The sequence below is a fragment of the Montipora foliosa genome, chromosome 14 (assembly GCF_036669935.1).
Source record: "Montipora foliosa isolate CH-2021 chromosome 14, ASM3666993v2, whole genome shotgun sequence".
In the NCBI taxonomy this organism is placed as follows: domain Eukaryota; kingdom Metazoa; phylum Cnidaria; class Anthozoa; order Scleractinia; family Acroporidae; genus Montipora; species Montipora foliosa.
Genome location: NC_090882.1, coordinates 19,487,133 through 19,506,497, shown reverse-complemented (window position 1 = coordinate 19,506,497; position 19,365 = coordinate 19,487,133). Strand labels below are relative to the sequence as shown.

The window sequence follows — 19,365 nt, the reverse complement described above, 5'->3', positions numbered from 1 at the left end:
TTACAAGCCATTTGCAAGAAACCAAAGTTCATGATTTTAAGGGCAGAGCCCTTCTTTTTTTCTCAAGCCCGCAAAAAAGTACAGTACAAGTTCATACTAATCATTACCATATTGAAATTTGAAACTGACCTCAAAAGACATCTTGTCAGTACTTACCACAATAAGAACAGGACCTTGGACAAATTTTCCTCATTTTTCGATGTTGACAATAACGCGACTGTGCAGCGAATTCCTTACAACCTGTGCTCTTGTCTTCACATTCACCGGATATCTTTTCTAAGATAAATCAAAACTATTATTCAAGTGCACGTGCAGCGAGGTGAAAAGAAAATCATCCAAGAAAACCAAACAATATACTGTTTCCAGAAAGTTCCTTTAGCAGCGCTAGGGTTAAAGGTCCATACAAATGGACGCAACATTGCCGTGCAACAACTCCCAACATTGCTGACCAACATCTCCCAACATCGTTGGCCAACATCTCCCAATATTGTTGGCCAACAACTCCCAACATTGCTGGCCAACATCTCCCAACATTGTTGGCCAACATCTCCCAACATTGTTGGCCAACATCTCCCAACATCGTTGGCCAACAACTCCCAACATTGGGGGCCAACATCCTTGGCCAACATCTCCCAACATCCTTGGCCAACATCGTTGGCCAACATCTCCCAACACTGTTGGCCAACATCTCCCAACATCGTTGGCCAACATCTCCCAATATTGTTGGCCAACAACTCCCAACATTGCTGGCCAACATCTCCCAACATTGTTGGCCAACATCTCCCAACATTGTTGGCCAACATCTCCCAACATCGTTGGCCAACAACTCCCAACATTGGAGGCCAACATCCTTGGCCAACATCGTTGGCCAACATCTCCCAACACTGTTGGCCAACATCGTTGGCCAACATCTCCCAACATCGTTGGCCAACAACTCCCAACATTGGTGGCCAACATCTCCCAACATCCTTGGCCAACATCTCCCCACATTGTTGTGTGTTACCTGTTGCGTCCGTTTGCACGCCCTGTTTACATATTGTTGCGTGTTGTTGGAAGTTGTTGCGCGGAGTTTGAAACTGGTCAAACTTTTGAACCAACAACTCCCGACATTCTTTTGTTCCGTAATCACTGAAGCGTAGCACAACAATGTTGCACCCGTTTGCACAACTCATCCAACATTGTTGGGGTCACGCACGCGCATTACAGTGTGGTCTCCATGGAGATGCACGTGCGTGTCTTGCGTGCCTTCACCTTGCTACAAGTTGTTGCATTCGTTTGCACAGCACTACCAACAACATCCAACCCTAACCCTAACCCTAAACCCTAACCCTAACCAACAAGAAAAACCTTAAATAACAATGACCACAACCAGGTTTTCTGAGCCCGCGAGACTGATCATCCCCCAGCAAACCATTTGTTTTAACCAAAACCGCTGGTCAGCAACCTGGTTTTGGTCATTGCTGTCTAAGGTCTTCCGACCAACAACTCCGTTGCGTACGTAGCTTAAGATTTGCATTGACGCTGTTAAATTGAAGGCTCATCATGTTGTTATCATTAAAGCAGTATAAGTTACCTTTGCAAGTTTTAAGGCGAAGGTTGACATTTGGGCAGATGCAGTTGACATGAGACTGGCTAATCTGTCGACACAGGTCAGGATCATAGCACGGGTTGGAATGACAAGGACTCACTGAAAACGTACACTAATATTAGTACCTTACTTGTGAAAAGGAGAGGAAAGGAAAGGAACTTTATTTAAGTGTCAAGTCCTCTAGCACTGGAGCACGAATTGGGGACACTGTAAACTGAAATCAACAAATTAACGCAAATCAAATGAAATATTGGTTTTTGAGGAGAGAGGAAAACCGGAGTACCCAGAGAAAAACCTCTCGGATCCAACAAGCTCAACCCAAATATGAGGCCGTCGGAATCTGGGAACTGGAACCCAGGCCACATTGGTGGGAGGCGAGTGCTCTCACCATTAACGGCGCCAGCCCAACACCGCAGATTAATTTATTTAATCCCTTTCACCCATTGATTTGGAGGGAAGCGCTGAGGGTTACTTCTCTCGATTGAACTAAGAACGCAAAGACGTCTAGTGTTGACAATGGTTACTATTTAACAATTACGATGGCCATGCTGGTGTACCCAACTAATCCTCCGGGAATTGAACTCTATTATCAAGCAAACGTTTTCTTTTGTGTCGGTGGAAAAACAAGCCTTTGGTTAATGATCACGTGAGTGAAAACACTCTATTGTCAGACGCTCAACTCCTCCTCGTCACCTCAAATATTTGGTCATTCATGTCGCGACAAGAGCGGCAAAGGCATACTTCAAAATTTAAAGCTCATCAGTTCATCAAACCGATTGTTTTGTGGTTTTGTAGTTTTTGTCGAAGTCATCCTTGCTTGAGCTCCCTAATTTAAGTGTTTCTGAGATCTTCCAGGAGTTTTCAGCTCTGAGCACGCACAATGAGTTTGAATGTCGAAATTCTCTTTATATGGGTGCTCAGAACGAAAGCTCGTTCATCTCGTTGTTCTCTTTCTTGAATTCAAAGCGTCTCTAGAAAATACTGAAAGATTAACAGTGAAGTCATTTTCTTTCTATTTTTTTTCATAGGTCAGTAGTAACAAGGTGCCGGCGCGTAAAATTTATCGTGTTGCACAATACAGTATAGAGTAACGGGATTTGAAAATACCATGATACACAAACCTGATTTATGGTGGCAACAGAGAACATTACTCTGATCATAAACCACACTGCTGCGATGCACTCCAGCAATATCCAACGCCGATAGCTCCTTTAGCCAAATTGCAAACTGCGAGATCTCAAATTTTCCGTACTCTTTCAGCCTTAGGATATTACTGGGCCGTGCAAGCGTGATGATCGGCGTGTAGTTCTGTTGACGCAACGGAGACACAGACACAGGTTTGTTTGTAAACGTGCTAAGATTCCCATCCTCGTAGTATCGGAGTCCGTTACGAATGTTCCATGTAAAAGCCATGTGAGTCCAAAGTCCAACCTCTTCGTGCAATAGCAGCGACCATCTGTGGTTACGTGTCTCGAGCAGAAATTTAAAGCGTTTCAGACTTTGATGGTAGTAGAGCTGGTATCCAGGTCCGTTCCTGTGGTTTGTAAATGACCCGGACGACATTATGTACCCAGAGCCGTAAACCTTAAGCCAGAAAGTCAACGTAAAGCCGTCTTTACAGGTCGATGGTTCCGTCACGCAATCGGCGTTAAAGCCGCCTTGAAACGTGACAAAAAATGAAAGGAAACAGTAAACTATCTGACGCTTACAATATCGGCACCCAGTAAAAAGTGCGTTTTCATTGACAAAGTCACAGTGTTTCATTCAATCAGATCAATGTTGTTTTAAATGAGAATTGATTTTATGTACCAAGAGATTATGAAGGTAAGAGAAGTAATCCCTCATATTGGCCCTATTCCCATCGTAATCCCTCTTAAGTTATTTTTAGATCTCCTGCGAGTTCCGATATTCCCACGAGGGTTAACTGATAGCCTATCATATGTCCCCATTTTTACCAATAGTTGCGTGGGAATTCGCTCAGCTGTCAACACTGGCAAAAATGGGGACATGTGATTGGCTATCAGTTAACCCTCGTGGGAATACGAGAGAGATCTAAAAATAACTTAAGAGGGATTACGATGGGCATAGGGCCAATAAGAGGGATTATCTCTCTTACCTTCATACTCTCTTGTATGTACTTATAAGCCATATCCTATACTGACTGATACTGATAATCAATGTAAACTGCCGGGAATACGTTCGTTAAAAAAAATCATTTATAGTGCAGTTGGATCAAACGAGCGATGTAATTTATGCAAGGCACGTCCTTCGGGCTTAATGGTAACATATTCAACGAATTATTTGGTCCAGTTCATGGCTTAAACAGGGGTACCCAACGAGAATATAGTTCAAAACGACTTAAACGTAGCATTGTTAAACGTATTTTAGGATTTAAACGGTAGATATAGGCATATTTTTATCCCCTAAAAATTTTTCATCTGTTCGGATTTCCGAATCTGAAAGTCTAGTGATCCGAAAATTATAGGGATCAAAACTTACCTTTTCGAAAATTTCAGCCAGAAAAAGGCTCCCGAAAATTCTAGGTGACCTTTTTAGGGTAAGAATTCGTTAAAAGGGGCAATCATACCAGTTTTCAGATGTTCGAAAATCCTAGGAGAGGCAGGCAAGCAAGAAATTTTACAACAAATGTTCCAAAAATTATAGATCTCAAATCGTCTTCCGAACAGATCTTTTCCGAAAATTGACGTTGGGTACCCCTGGCTTAAACGGTTGACTACATACGTCACATAATCGTGTAGTCGAGATAAAAAAAACAGTTCTCGTGGAAAGTTGCAAAATACAAATGAATGCAGGTGGTCTAGTTGTCTGAAAGTACAACAGGTTTTTTAAACTCTTGTATCCAGAATTGATTCCAGAAAATGGTCCGCTGGGAAGTGCTGGTGATCAGATATGAGGAACACTGTCATCCGGGGTTTTCTAGTTGTCGTGGAAACGGATACCGTCTACGTATATTGTGATCTTACTTCGGCGTCAGACGTATCAACTGCAAGTCGACAGTCACACGAACTGTTAGTACCTCGTAACAGGATCTAAAATCAATCTTTTTTAAACAGATTTCAATTTGAGGTGTAAGCCGGCTAAGCTCGTGGCGTGATGTCCACATCCTTTACAAGTGGATCCGAAAGGATCTCTCTAAAATAAAAGATATAGTAGCGTAGGTAAGATATTTGCATGTTGTCACGAACACGATCATTTCGAAGAGGAAACGGCACATCATTGCCATTCTTAAGAACATGAATTTGACAATCGTGACAAACAGCATAGATTAAAGAGACTGCGTTTTTTCCTTTGTTGCTCTTGCTCTTTTATGCGCATGTGCAAATACTGCAGTCTCCGCGACTCCAATGCATACCCAACTGAAAACACAATAAATACATCGATTAACAAAGATCGCCCGATATCTTTACAATATTAAGTAGAGAGAAGCCGAATTGAGTTGCGAGTAAGAAAGAGACCGGATCCGTCACATATTCAGGGTTTTATCTAGAATTTATTGTTTGGGGGGACACGTCCCGAGTCGCCGAAGGCCACGAGCTTTCTAGGGGGTTCCAGCTCCCACCCGCTCCCGAAATTTTTTTGAAATGAATATGCACTGAGATGCAATCTGGTGCATTTTAAGATACAATGTTTAGAAATGTTACAGTGGTAATTTATTTCATTTTTTCAGTCATGATCACATTCCGATGACGTGTGTACATCAGCGTCTCCTTAATCCATGGTTTTCTGGTTACAAATTTCATTTTAAAATGCTTGGGATAGTCGCGAAGCGATTACAATAACGCGAATTCACATTTAACGATGACGTTCTCGTTGCCGTTGCCGTTGTCGTTGCTAAAGCTCCCTATTTCCTGTGTTCAATCATTTAGTCAGCGGAAATGGTACTGAGCCGATACGTACGATATCGGAGACAAAATTCATTGCATTTTACCAAAAAACACGATGAAGAAATCTTCACTTCTATATCGATAGGAGAAGAATAGACATCGACAGAATGGTACTTTGTATCTGAGAAGGGTCAGCGAGATAAGAACAATGTTCTATTGATTGACCAAGCGTTTTGAGATATCAAAATGAAAGATGACAGTGTTCCTCTCAAAAATTGTGTGGGGAGGTGCGAGGAGTACTTACAACCAAACTTCCGGCCGGGAGGGGGAATCGAACTGCACTCTGAACTCCTTCCTAGCGAAGAGTTGTCAAACGTCAACAAAATAACCATAAACAAGTCAGGAAACACAAAATGAAAAGTAAAAGGATGGCCAATGTTGCGGTTGTGTCATAAGTTACCAGAACTTTTCAGGAGCACAGAATCAATTTTATAGGAAGAAGTATGTCTCGAATTGCCAGAATGATGTTTATTTTCACCACTTGGCTTGTACCCCCAACAAGCAAGTTGCCCAAGCTTTTTTGCGCATCAAGAGATATTGAAAGGCAAGTTCATCCAATGAAATGGATTTATCTGACAAGTAATATGCCGCACGTGCGTCACGGGTGTTTTCCTAAAGCCCGCCGCACACGGTGAGGAAAGAGCTGAGCAAACTGCCTCGCGAGGCGGTTTGCTCAGCCGTTTCCTCACCGTGTGCGGGGAACTTTTGGTGACAAATTCGCCTCGCGAAGCCGTGAGGAAAAACCTCATTGTTTGCCGTCATCGTGAGAATCGAGTTGAGCTTGGTCAATCAAGCATCCAATAAAAATACATGGCATTCTCACGTGACTTCAGTGACGTCGGGATTTCTTCCTCCGACACCATCTTGAACCGCTGGAGTCACGTGAATATGCCATGTATTTCCATTGGATGCTTGATTAACCAAGCTCAGCTCGGTTCTCACGATAGCCGCACACAGTGAGGAATTTGTATCGCGAGGCAAAAAATATCAAACATGTTTTATTTTATCCTCACGGCCTCGCGAGGCGAATTTCTCACCACAATTTCCCCGCACACGTGAGGAAACGGCTGAGCAAACGGCCTCGCGAGGAAGTTTGCTCAGCTCTTTCCTCAACTTTGCGGCGGGCTTAATAGTCCATTTTGCGGGCAAATTAATATGTTTGTGAAAAGATTTGCCCGCATTAGCCTCCATTTCATGCTAGATCCAGTCCAGCCGTGAGAATTCGAAAATGGTCTATTAGTGTAATGTTTCCGGATATTTGAATCCCAAAAAAAAGACATTATCTACTTCAGTTCTGCTTGTGGCGGTTAAAAGATAGCATATCGGCAGCTTCTGATTAAGGCCTCTTGATCTTTTAGGTAAGAACGTGAGGCCGAAGTCCACATTGTTTTGGTTCTAAAACTTTTCTTTTGTTATCAAAGTAAAGGAACAACTAATTTTTTATCTTTTTTTAAAGAAAGGTAATCATAATATTTTCATCAAACAAAATGAAGTTACTAAAACATCATTTTCACTTAAGGAAAGTGTTTCTAAGCACAAAGGTGATTGATTATTGCCGGGTATGATGGTGCAGCCTAAGCGAAGAAATTAGCATGACGAGGACGATCTCGTATTCAGAACTAAAGAGCTGTTTGTGTTTTTGCGTGGGAGGATGCTCCAGTTTCAGTTCAGCCAGTGAACCCTCGCGAAGTTCTTGCACAATTTTATGTCATATACTTTAAAAATGGAGTCCCATTCACACAAAAAGTTAACTTCAGAGAAAGTGAAACTTCTCTTTTTGGCGAAAATTTACACGAAAGGTATAAGTGCCTTGGGTAAATGCAAACTGTTTTCACGGACGTCTCGCTTTGCAAACCGTTTGAACATTCGCTGTAATTTTATATAGCGTGTAAGTCACGATTAAAATTGACGCTATCACAGGACCAAAACTACGTTACACCAAACAAATTTTTCCTGTCGTATAAAATTTTGCTAATGAATTGCAGTGGGAGAAACAATTATAAACCAAGCGTAAGTGTGTCGTAAATCGCATGGAACAAGTCAAAAAATTATCTAACGAAAGGATCAACACGTACCGGTGTCCACAAAGTCATCTTTTCCATCCAAAGATAGCGCATGCCCAAGTTGTGGCACCTTCACGATTTTCCCGCCGTTATACACCACAGTGTGTGCGGCGCCCTCCAAATCTTCCAGAAATCCATCGGTGATGTTATACATAGGCCAGTAGTGGTCAGCGCTTTCATATGGGGAACCCCACCCGGGGTAAGGATAGAGGGAGCCTAAGGGACAGGAAATACAGGAGAGATTAGAGAAGAGGAATCTTGTATACCCTTGGAAAAGTGACATAGGTAATGAGCGGAAGTGTTTAGTGGGGAGCTTAAGCACGCGCGTTTTTGAGATGCGGACGGCTACCGGAAGTGAAGAGTTTTCCCCTTTAACTTGTCTTCACACAACCACATTTACATTGCCAAGTATCTTTTCTCTATTAGAGATGATTAGTATAAAAATCTAGGAGACACCACTGTCCTGGGACGCGAAATGTTCTCTTCCGGTTGCCATCTGCGTCTGAAAAACGCGCGTGCTTAAGCTCCTTAATGAAGTGAAATCAGTTTTATCATACAGAAAATTTATCTGGTAATGAAACCCCTTAAATAAGTGTGATCACAGGAAAAGCATATTTTCTAAGGATGAACAAAGCTTTGTAGCCTGATAAACTTCCCAGACTGAGAGGGTTTTTTTTTTGTTTTTTTTCCAAAAGGTCCATTTACGTCAACGCCAGGAACTAGTGCTTTTAAAGTGTGGGCGAAACGCAAATTGGAGAAGGCTTGGGTTGCTGCTTTGCCATTAGCAAAGAAGGAGGCTACACTGTCCAAAGAAATCGAACCTTTGAAAATGGTGAATTAACCTGAAGCCCTTTAGTGTGAAAGGAACGCCAAACCAGAAAAGATTACAGTTGCGGTGTTGATGGAGAACTCTTCGAATGACCCGACTGTTAAACAAGGAGGGCAAAACTGGTGATCTTTTATGATGAACAGAGCGTCAAATCAGAGAAGAGTTGCTCTAAGAAAGGGACAGGGAAACTATGCTAAGAGCGAGATATACTTACATAACACGTCAAGAAGTGGACAGTAACTGACAAAAGGTAAGATGGTTGCAGGTGAATAGAGTGCCTTTGTACTTTTCAGTTTTCTGTCAGTTGTAATTGACAACACTGAGTGCGCATGCGTGCTTCAGTCAAAAAGAGGACTGATCGTGCAAAATCGTGCTCGAAGCGAAAAAAGAACAGACCAACTTACGGCATACACGCGTCAAAACTAATACAGAATCCACAAGCGAGTCATTTCAGAAGAGTCCAGCGCCATAAAAAAAAGAAAGAGCAACAAAATGTCCTGTCAAACAAGGTTACAAGCAAGGTGTCCCCCTCAGTATGGAATAACGCTTTAAGTCTGTCATTATTGGAGAATATTAGTAAAGGTTAAAAATAATCGCTTAGAATGGCTGAAGGCATAGGCACATCAACGCATTGAGCATACTGAAATAGCAAACGTAAAACATGAAAAAGCTTCAGAGAATACACCAAGAGAGCTGCTCATGTCAGTGGTTTCCATGTAGTATTTTTGTTGGTCTCTTACAGTTTGTTGTTTGATTTAACGTGATAACATGATTCTGTTTCTACTGGACAATGAACAGAGTCATGTGCATCGCATGGCGGGATATTTTATCGCGAGATTACTTAAACACTCGCGAGTAAATCGATGGTTGCTTCCGAGTTGTCGTCGTCGTCGGGCGCGACTGCCATAATTAGGCAGATTTAGCAACAGAACGGGAACGTCAGTGGCGACGTCGCGCGCAGCAAAACTACAATTGGGAATTGAGAATAGAGAAGAAAAAAGTGGAGTCTACTCTATTCTGAATTCTCATTGGTGTTTTTTCTGCGCGCGTCGTCGCCACTGACGTTCCCGTTCTGTTGCTAAATCAGCCTAATGACGAGTAGTCTTGAAATCCCTCGCGGCCAAAACAGAAAGAAGCAACCATCGATTTACTCCCGTGATAAAATATCCCGCTGGCTACGCAGCCGGGTTAAGTCCCTTGTGACCAATTACATTTGCTCACACATTTGTTAACGTAATTAAATTCTGACCATACAATTAGTTGACAAACTCGTACAGGAATACACACCGAAAAGACCGGTGTAAAGATCACTCGACAGATTTGTAAGTACTAATCTTCAACAGAATATTTGTGGGTTTGAAAGCTCAACCAATTTCATCTCAACGGAATTGCTGCAGGTTGGATAGTTAATCGAATCATTAAAGCGAACCACTTCCGCCTTAGCTGATCTTTGATAGAGTGCTTGTGTTAGAGAATCAGAAACAGAATGTATAGAGACCGTCAGATGTCCGTGGTGCTGACATGTGAAAATACGAGTTAAGTTTTAGTAAAGTAAAAGTAAAACCAAGGCTACGAGTTCTTAAATCTCAGCTCAGTCAACAAAGAGTGTTGTTGTTATTACTTGCACGTACAAGAAAGGCAATGAAGTTTGTATCAACACAAAGTCAACTCCAGCCTCGTTTTCATACAACGGCCAGGTGGCTAAGGACCCAACTGCAAGCTTGAGTGTTATTTGCATGATTGGTCATGATTCAATATGTAAGCAAACGAAGTCTCAAAAAGGGAGTCAAATCGAAGATTAAGGAGAAAATGCAGTGACGTCGACCTTTCTTCATTCCCAAATTTTGAAGTTCAGTGTCTTATTTCAAGACTAAACGCTAGTGAAAAATGAAGATATATATATCCGAGTCACCCGTCAATTTTTTCTTAAACTTCCTTTCACACGTTTCGAAGGTTTTTCAATAGTATATTTGCCATTTTTTTCAAACTGCGAACTTGACAGTGACCTAAACAACGACATTCTCAGCCCTTTATCTTCACTTTAATATTTTTCAATATTACAGAATGGATTCAGCTATAACTCTATCAGATTTTGAAGATATTTCGGACAACATGTTCGGTGAGATACATATCCGTTCGATATAGCACGTGCGCTTCCAAAAAATACCAGTCAGTAAACAGAACGTTTAGCTAGGTATTCCAAAAACCTCAGAAAGATGATAAACGTAATCATTAGAAAATTAACTGATTCTTAGGCGTTTTATTTGCTTCATTTTGCGGTAACCATCTGACGTAAACAAAGATCTTGAGATATCGGTCTCAGAAAAGAATAGTCAGTCATTTCCATATAAAAGATTTTGTTCACGATACTGCCGCTTCAGTACTTTTCTAAGACGAGTTTAAGTAGACTCATAAAAATATTGAAGATATTTTTATACCTGCAGGAAGTCATTTCCGAAAGAAAGATACATCGAAGTACAGAACAATCACAGAATCAATATTCAATGCTATTTGTCCCACTTATATTGTTACACGAAAATAAATCATGTAGCTTTGTTTGGGAGCATCAAAATCGGAAAATAGCATTACTGGCTTATTGTTTTGCTATATCTACTCAAATAAGCTGTTTGATTAATCTCTTTTCGTGAATATCCCTGTCTATTGTCCGTGGTGAATGTTTTTTTAAATTTCCCAAGATCCATGCAGATCTGAAATTTTCAATTTGTTTGCAATTCGGTCTAAAGCGATATCGTGAGTAGATAGATATACACTGGGGCTATAAAAATGATACATTATTTATCACTTCCAGAAATACACTAAAACATTTGGGAAGGGTTGATAATTAAAATACATGGATGAAAATACTTTGATGTACGTGCACGAACATTTCTTGGATCGTTTACATCCTGGAAAATCTCCGTAAAAACGCGAAAAATTGCATCGCGTGATTCTCATTAGGGTGATTCTGTTTGGAAGCAATAAATATAACCCATTGTTAGAAATAAAAAAAGAAAAGCGCGACTTATGGAAATATTCTTGTCTGAACTACTCTTTTCCAAGTACGTCAATGAATCGTACAGATACTTTTGACCTCAAGCCCTATCAATGCGGGGAAATATAATATAAAAATCATATTTGTCTACTTACCGATAATGATAACCCAAAAGAGCACTCTGCTGAGGAATGAGAAGTTTCCAAGGATTTGAACCATGCTCGTAACTGCCATCTCATCTCTAAACTGGTGTCAACAGAAAATCAGATCCGCCGGGTCAGAAGCACGACAATGATGTTCCATCGATGATGATCTCGCACCTGAATACGATGTACTTTTCAGTCACGGTTCGCTCTCACTTCCAATCCTGCAAGATAAATTTCAAATATAAATACATCTTTTTGCAGTCAGCAAAGCCCTATGAAGCCTAGCTATCGACTCAAAGTGTTGTTGTCTTATGCACGCAATTAAAGTTTATTTATCCAGGGAAGAAAGTTGACAGAGAAAAAACACACTTTTGTCTACGACTCTGTCGAGATGTACTCGGTGGGCGCCAGAATAGTGAAACTAAGGAAAAGCCATCTTCTGTTCAGTGACTGAAAAACTAGTGTCGTTAAGTTCGAACGATACTATCTGACACTGACACTTTGATATACTTCCAGTGCATTTTCAAATACAATGAAGAACGAACTTACTTCCATAAATAATGTATGTTAAAAAAGCGAAACATTGTTTTTCTCTCCTCCAATAAAATGACACATTTTCTTTATTTATTTCCTGATACAAAATGTTCCTCATTATCGGAAAGTGAATCTAATTTTTGAAAATTAGGCCAATTGATAGTGGAACTCTGCTTTTTGAAACTCGTAAAGTTTTCCCACGCACTTATGGGCGATTTTCAACTTTCTTTTCAAAACGGTGCTTTTGAGGAAAAAGACGCTACTGCTTGGACCTGTCTTCGCAATAAGAAACGACATTAAATTTTAAGTTAAGATTTTGAAGTCATCTAGAGAAAAACGTGATATAGGCAAGGCATGACTCGGACATTTGGCTACGATTTGGTGAACTCATTCAAACATCCAATCACGCACGAACCGCAACTGCAGAGAAATCAGGTTGACCTGAGAGATTTGCCAATTTTCTACCGATTAAATTAATGAAAATGATCTTATTAGATGACAAATCACTTAAAATGTCCTCACTTCAGTGATGTACAGAGATAATCGCACATTTCATGAAGTGTTCTTGCGACAACGTGAGTGGACTGTTAAATTGCCTATATCATGATAAAGAGTAATAGATGGAAATGAAAATTTCAGGCTAACACTTGTTATATTTGAAAAGCGGCTTGGAGAAAAACGCAAAAAATGAACAATGGGACACAGCTGTATGACTCAAAAGACATCCTGAAAACCGACATCGTATCAAAGAGGAATATTCATAAATGTAAATTACATCTCCTCCTGAATTAAGAATTACAACTGAACGAATAATTCAGTAACAAAAAGACGTCACGATTGTCAGTGAAAACTCGATTGATATTCAGCAAAACCACAAAATAAGCGGCATCTGATAGGAAAGACTTCTAACTGTTATTTCAGATTTAATGAAAGCAATGCTAGGGCCTAAATGTTTTGCTTTTTTCGCTGAAGTTTTCATTTTCTTGCTGTTTGTGGTCGCCGGAAGCACGGGTAGCCTTAAAGCAAGGAACTGCTGCGGGTAGTTCGTGAATTGCACAGAGAATCTTATAAATCTTTGTTTCCATTGTGTTTTCTTTGTCAGTGAATAGATAAACTCAGTCATGTTCTTATTGAATGTCTTTTGTCACCGAACTCCGCTAATAATGGTACAATAGCATCGCATTATCTCAACGATTATCTGAAGAGCTAACTCTGCCGTTCTTCAAGTAAATAACGGTAAATTATTCATACTTGAGAGAGCGAGGCTACAACACCTGGCCTCGGTTGTTCAAAAGGTGGATAAACGCTATCCACCGGATAAATCACTATCCAGCGGATAAACACTAGCGAAACCCAATTGAGTTCTCCAGTGGATAGTGATTTATATATATCCAATGGATAGCGCTATCCATCTTTCGAACGTACCGGGGCCTGCCATTTTTTAGAACGTTATGGAATAGCAAATGAAAGATATATACATGAAATACATCATATATTGCACTGCGGGTATGAAATTAAATGAAACCATGTTGTCTCGCCTTGATGAGCGCAAATTTCTATTGCGTCGAGAAGCCTGAAAAAGTTTCAGGACATCAACGGGATTTGAACCCGCGACCTCGCGATACCGGTGCGATGCTCTAACCAACTGAGCTATGAAGCCACTGACGTTGGGAGCTGGTCACTTCTGAGTTCACAAATTCCCGTGATAAGTAATTATGACTGAAAGATATATATATGAAATGTATTTCATATATATATCTTCAAATCCCGTTGATGTCCTGAAAAATTTTCAGGCTTCTCGACGCAATAGAAATTTGCGCTCATCACTGCGAGACAACATGGTTTCATTTGGAATAGCAAATCTTACCTGTTATTCTAAGGGCACTTTCCATTTGACAGAACTGACCGGCCAGACCGGGCATTTTGGAGGAATAACTCTACAACGCCTTCAAATTAACAAACCTCGAGGATGATACATACTTTTCCATAAGAATGTGAGGGATTATCGTGCTAGTGTTCCTTCAAATTGTTGCATTCTCTTTGCAAAATGACGGGTCTGGCCGGCCAGTTCTGACAAAAGGAAAGCGCCCTAAGAGAAGTGACAAATGATGAATCACTTAGAAATACAGAAAGACCAGCTATCGTTTGATTACGATCAAAATTATTTTCAAGTATTTAGAACGCCAAAGCACCAATCGAACTGTAAGAGCTACAGCAAAGATTCGGAGGCGCCACAACTTTTCACTTTTGTTGAAAGTCCTTCTCCAGTCAGTGAGTAAACTGAACACTGAGTCCCGTAGTTGTTGTCGAGAGATGCTCAAAAGTGAGTGGTTAGGACTTTTTTTTTACTTTTTGATCCGGGAATGAGAGCAGACCAGATTGATTAAAGGTCGAAGCCAAATTTTTAACCAAACCCTCACAACGTGTATACTTCGAGTCCTATTGCTTACCAGAGGACTGTTGAATCGTCTAAAAGCTCACAAAAAGAGAACGATGCGAAAGTCCCAGCTGAGGCAAGAATCCAAGCAAGAGTTTGTAAACTATACCTCATGGAAAAAAAGAAAGCAAATAATCCTTTTCTAAATGACATTCCGAACAATGCGAACTTAAAGTTGCATTTCGCTCGCACTGAGTTGCCCTTAATGCCAGAAATTCATCCACTTTCTATGAAAAAGAGAGGACTAGTCAGGTACTCCTTAAAGTCAAGTTTGGCGAAATAATAATTAATTTGCTCTAGACTATTCGACAAGTTATTGTTGTCAAGGAGCAACCGTCATTGATCAATTGAAATGAAACAACAGATACTCCAGCTTTCGTCTACCAAGCGAACGTGTAACCAATGGCTTTAGACCTCAACCGTAGGATTTCTAAGCCGGAGGAAGGAAACAGCATGAACTCCGGAATAAATAATGAAAATGTTTTGGGGTAATCAGTTATCCGCTAGTTGTTCTGGGTGGATGGATTAATCCTCCGGAAAGACTGAATATTTGCATGAGTTGATTTGAATCAGTGGTTTTTCAAGGAGGTTCACGGTGAAGTAAGGTATATTACTCGAGATCCTTTTCGAGGTATGTCACCTTTGGCCAGAAAACCAGATAGCACACAGTTCTTTACAACCTTCAATTTTATTGGAAAGGTATAGGATGTAGTTCTATTGTATTTAGGATTAGACTTAACTGTTATCATTGGTATTGTTTGTGAACCAGTGAAGAGACCTCGTGTTGTGACAGCTGCGTCCTGACTTGAACGCCTTCCACCTGGGGTTACGTCCGATATCAGGATACCCAACAGGAGCTGGCCGGATTAGTGTTAAAACCTTCGACAAGATTCATGTCTAGATGTATTTTTATACGCAAACAATATTGCCAGTGTTACCAGATAAGAAGTCTTTGTAAGTTTTCTACCAGAGAATTTCATTTAATTTTGTAGAACCCTTTCACTGGTTTCTACATGACAGCACAATGATTATTCTATCTTGTTTATATATCATTCAATATGGGCAAAACATTTTACCGTTTGGCCACCTTGTTTGGTGCCGTTTGATCGTGTTTGATTGTGTTTGATAAAATTTGAAGCCCATCAAACATTCGATCACACAACTCAAAACATTTTTTGTTCTCATATTTTGTTCGTTTGGCCAGCCGTATCAAACATGTTTGGCGCGCGCGCATGCGTTCCACGCTTGCTGAGCCGCCTTTTACGTATTTGTGACCCATAGTTCTTTGCTTGTGGAGTTTGATATGAGTTAGATCAAAAATGTTTTAACCGTTTGGCTACTCACTTCAACATCAGCATGTTTGGTCACCAAACAATGCCGGTTTGATGTTGTTTAAAACGCCAAACATTTCCCGTTTGACCAGGCCCTACTCACAAAGAGCAGTTATACAAATCAACGTTATTTGCTGTGTAAAACTCGAGAATAAATTTTGCCACGAAACGTGTTTTTGAATAAAAATAAACAATCCTTAAAATAAACCAGTTCTTTGTCTGAAAAATGAAATTAAGAAAAAAAACAAAACTGGGCAATTTTTGATACGAACCATTCATCTCATAGTAACTGACATGTTTTTGACACCCTAATTTGACCAAATCGCTGCTGTAGCAACGACATAGTTTCGATTCAGTTCTTCAAGCACTTTAAGATGAAAACACCAAATTGTTATGACTTCTAGTAACTTCTAATCAATTTCATCTAACATCAGCAAAGTCTAACGATTTCTTCCATTTTAGCTCAGGAAATTATTCTTCTCGTCCAACTTTTTCATGACTAGAAAATTTCATGTTAATCAAGTTTATTTTATCAGACTTGGAAGACTAAACCAAAGACTTGAATCAGAAGAAAGGCGTCCGTGGCTTTAGGAAACAGAAGCCAACAGCGAAAACCAAAACAATCAACCACGATTTGGTTCCTTGTCCAATACGAAAGAGCCTGTTATAAAGAGTCTCGATCAACACTCCCTAAATTAACGTAAACATAAAATGAAGTATCGCTATTTAATTTTCTCGGGTAATTAAATCAAAGAAAAATTCGGGAAAAAAGGTTCAATCTACTTTTCAAACTCCAGTTGTCTTAAACTGATTTCTTACAACCTAAAATTTGGAAATACTCAATTCCAAATTTTCTTGCCGCGCTTTTAAAAAGATACTCAAAAAAGTATGGCAAGAAAATAAAAACGTCTGCAACGTACCTTTACTGTTTTGCGTCTTAACCAGCATCAATATTTTAAACACCCTCGTTGGAGCTCTGTGTTCACAATATATTTTTGTACTTAAGATCACAAGTAAGCACCAATGGAAGCAGCTACTGTTCGGTTTTCTGCAAAAGAAGATGAAGTGTTTTTAAAAGGCATGTAATTACATCCAAACGAAATTTGACCAATATTCTGTTTCAGACCAAAGTTTATAAACTTCATGTAATAAATGTGTTATCTTAGTCTGGGAAAATAAAAGAGTAGTGATTTTTAGCTCACTTTTATCGAGTAGGAGACAAACGGGATCCTGCAAAAGCTGCTCCTCGAAGACTGCAAACGGGAGCTCTTCGCAGCGGCTCAAAAGGAAGCTGGAGATGCCTTAAAACTGACGAGGTTCTCAGTTAGAGCCGTTTTGAGCGTAAACCCTTCAGCGAATAAATGAAAAGAAATCAAAACAGCTTAGACTCGTGAAACATTTATGAACCTCCTTGGCTTGGCAAAACAGCAAGGGAGGGGAATTGAAAATCCAATGATAAGCCCTTCTATAACCAGCCAATGGATGTTTGAATTGAGTTATTAAGTTCAGACTCACCAATTACCCCCCAATAGAGGGTAAGAATGCAGTAATCTAAATACAAAGATGAGAGATCGACTCTGATAAAAGAGGGGATTACAAGTTATAAGTCAATATTGCTCAGTCGGCGTGAACTCACTTAGCGATTACGAAACTAGACAGGGATGATGTGAACGAACGCGATTATTAATACTCAACTGCTGTGCTAAGTTTTCCTTAAAATGATCCCCGCGCAAATAAACACAAGGGCCAGAACTACTTGTCTTATAAAAAAAAACACACCAAAAACTGTCTACGGTCAGGATTTTTTCTGGAGACAACGAGAAAGAAGAGGACTAAAGAAAAAAAAAAAAATACACTACCGGAAATGTCCCAAAACTGAAAACGAGTTTCAGCTAAGATAAGTCAAAGCATATAAAACTTTATAGTAACTCGAAAGCGAAAGGTCAAATGAATTCTAATTACTTTTCCTTTATTTGTTAATTTTCGAAAACAAATATCTGTAACTGAACACCCTCGTGTCAGTAGGAAGCGACGGTGCTGTGGAGCCAAAACCAGAAAATACCTTCGGAGTTCTTCGTCTGCAAGCAGATAAACTTAACTTATACAGTTGCAGACGCAAAACCTAAACTAAGAATTATATTATATTTTTCCATCGCTGTCACAAATTGGAGCGTTTATTTATAATTTACTTTTATTCATCATTCAGCTGCCAGCATATACAAACTTTCACTCGCGGCTAGAGTTCCGGCATGAACGCTCGTTTCCTTTTACCAGGAAACTCGTGTACTAAAAAGAAATTGAGCTTATCTAAGGACGCTTTCCATTTGACAGAACTGGCTGGCCAGACCGGGCATTTGGAAGGACTAACTCTACAATTAACGCTTTCAAATTAAGACACTTCGAGGAAGATATATAGGCTCCTCCAGAAGCCGGAATACGAGGGATTATCATGCAAGTGTTCCTTCAAATTGTTGCATTTCCCTTGCAAATTGACCGGTCTGGTTGGTCAGTTCTGACTAAAAGAAAGCGCTCTAAGATTCAGTTTCACTCTTACCTTAAATAGTGCATGTTTGAGTTGCTTCTTCAGAGATTTGTTAAAAACTGAACGCCATTAAAATTTCGGTTTTATAAGGCAGTGCTGGTGCAGGTAGCTGGATCATGAATGAACTGATCGGCGCTGCCGGTTGCCACAATTTCGCGCGATTTTTTTCTTTTTTTATATGACACTCTTCATAGTTTTGTCATATATATTTTCACGCGATTCTAGGATTTCTTTTGTTTACATATCACGTCAAAAAGAATCTGTAAAGTAGCCAGAAAAGAGGAAGAGTAAAGTGGCCTAAAGTGAATTTTATCCATTCCCATTATAGGTTAGGTGTTAATTTTAGTATATCCTGTTTTATATAATAATCCAAGTTATTCTCGCATTTTTATTGGTTCTTGCCTATGATCTATTAGATGACAGACGCACGATTGACATCACCATCAGCTTTTATGCGAATAAAGTTTAATTCTATATTATATAAAACAAATAGATTCCATGTTGCCGTGCGTCTGTTCAGTAATAGATCACAGAAGACGTCAAAATGTGGTAAGAACATCAGTGACACACTCGGCTATTGCCTCGTGTGCCACTTTTTTGTTCTTACCGTATTTTGACGTCATCTGTAATATATTACTGAACAGGTGCATGGCAACATGGAATCTATTTGTTACATTCATGTTTCATCTTGTTGACTTGAGGTTTCAACATGTTCTGGTATCCCTTCAAACTTTAGGTATTTCCGATTTCTCCTTCAAATTTGCACGTCGTAAAAAATTCCAGTGAATAACATCATAGTATATTTCAGCTCTAAAAATTATGCTAAAACAATTCTGCTCATTCCCCAGTCAATAACTGAAAATAATGGCAAAATGACAAAATATATATTAATTTTGGTCTGTTCGGGCGTTTCTTTTTTTCCTCATTTACTTATTCATCCTGACCAAGAAATCCTTTAAGGGGGTAGTTTCTAAAGAAACCGTGGTGCTGCATCGGTG

At 39.9% G+C, this 19,365-nt stretch overlaps 1 protein-coding gene across 3 annotated transcripts in view; it reads right to left on the bottom strand.

The window, feature by feature from the left end:
* Positions 1–19,365, bottom strand: part of LOC137985305 (uncharacterized) — a 67,994-nt gene that overhangs the window by 45,789 nt on the left and 2,840 nt on the right. The window contains exons 2-8 of one of the 3 annotated variants that reach the window (XM_068832889.1): positions 17,028–17,173; positions 16,746–16,873; positions 11,533–11,744; positions 7,569–7,772; positions 2,710–3,246; positions 1,574–1,687; positions 157–276 (exon numbers count right to left, since the gene is read on the bottom strand). In XM_068832889.1, the coding sequence (XP_068688990.1) occupies positions 157–276; positions 1,574–1,687; positions 2,710–3,246; positions 7,569–7,772; positions 11,533–11,611 (1,054 nt within the window). In that variant the 5' untranslated portion in view covers positions 11,612–11,744; positions 16,746–16,873; positions 17,028–17,173. Of the gene's footprint in view, positions 1–156; positions 277–1,573; positions 1,688–2,709; positions 3,247–7,568; positions 7,773–11,532; positions 11,745–11,892; positions 12,031–12,579; positions 12,667–16,745; positions 16,874–17,027; positions 17,174–19,365 lie in introns of those variants that run through there. The other 2 variants (XM_068832891.1, XM_068832890.1) reach the window with 2 other exon arrangements.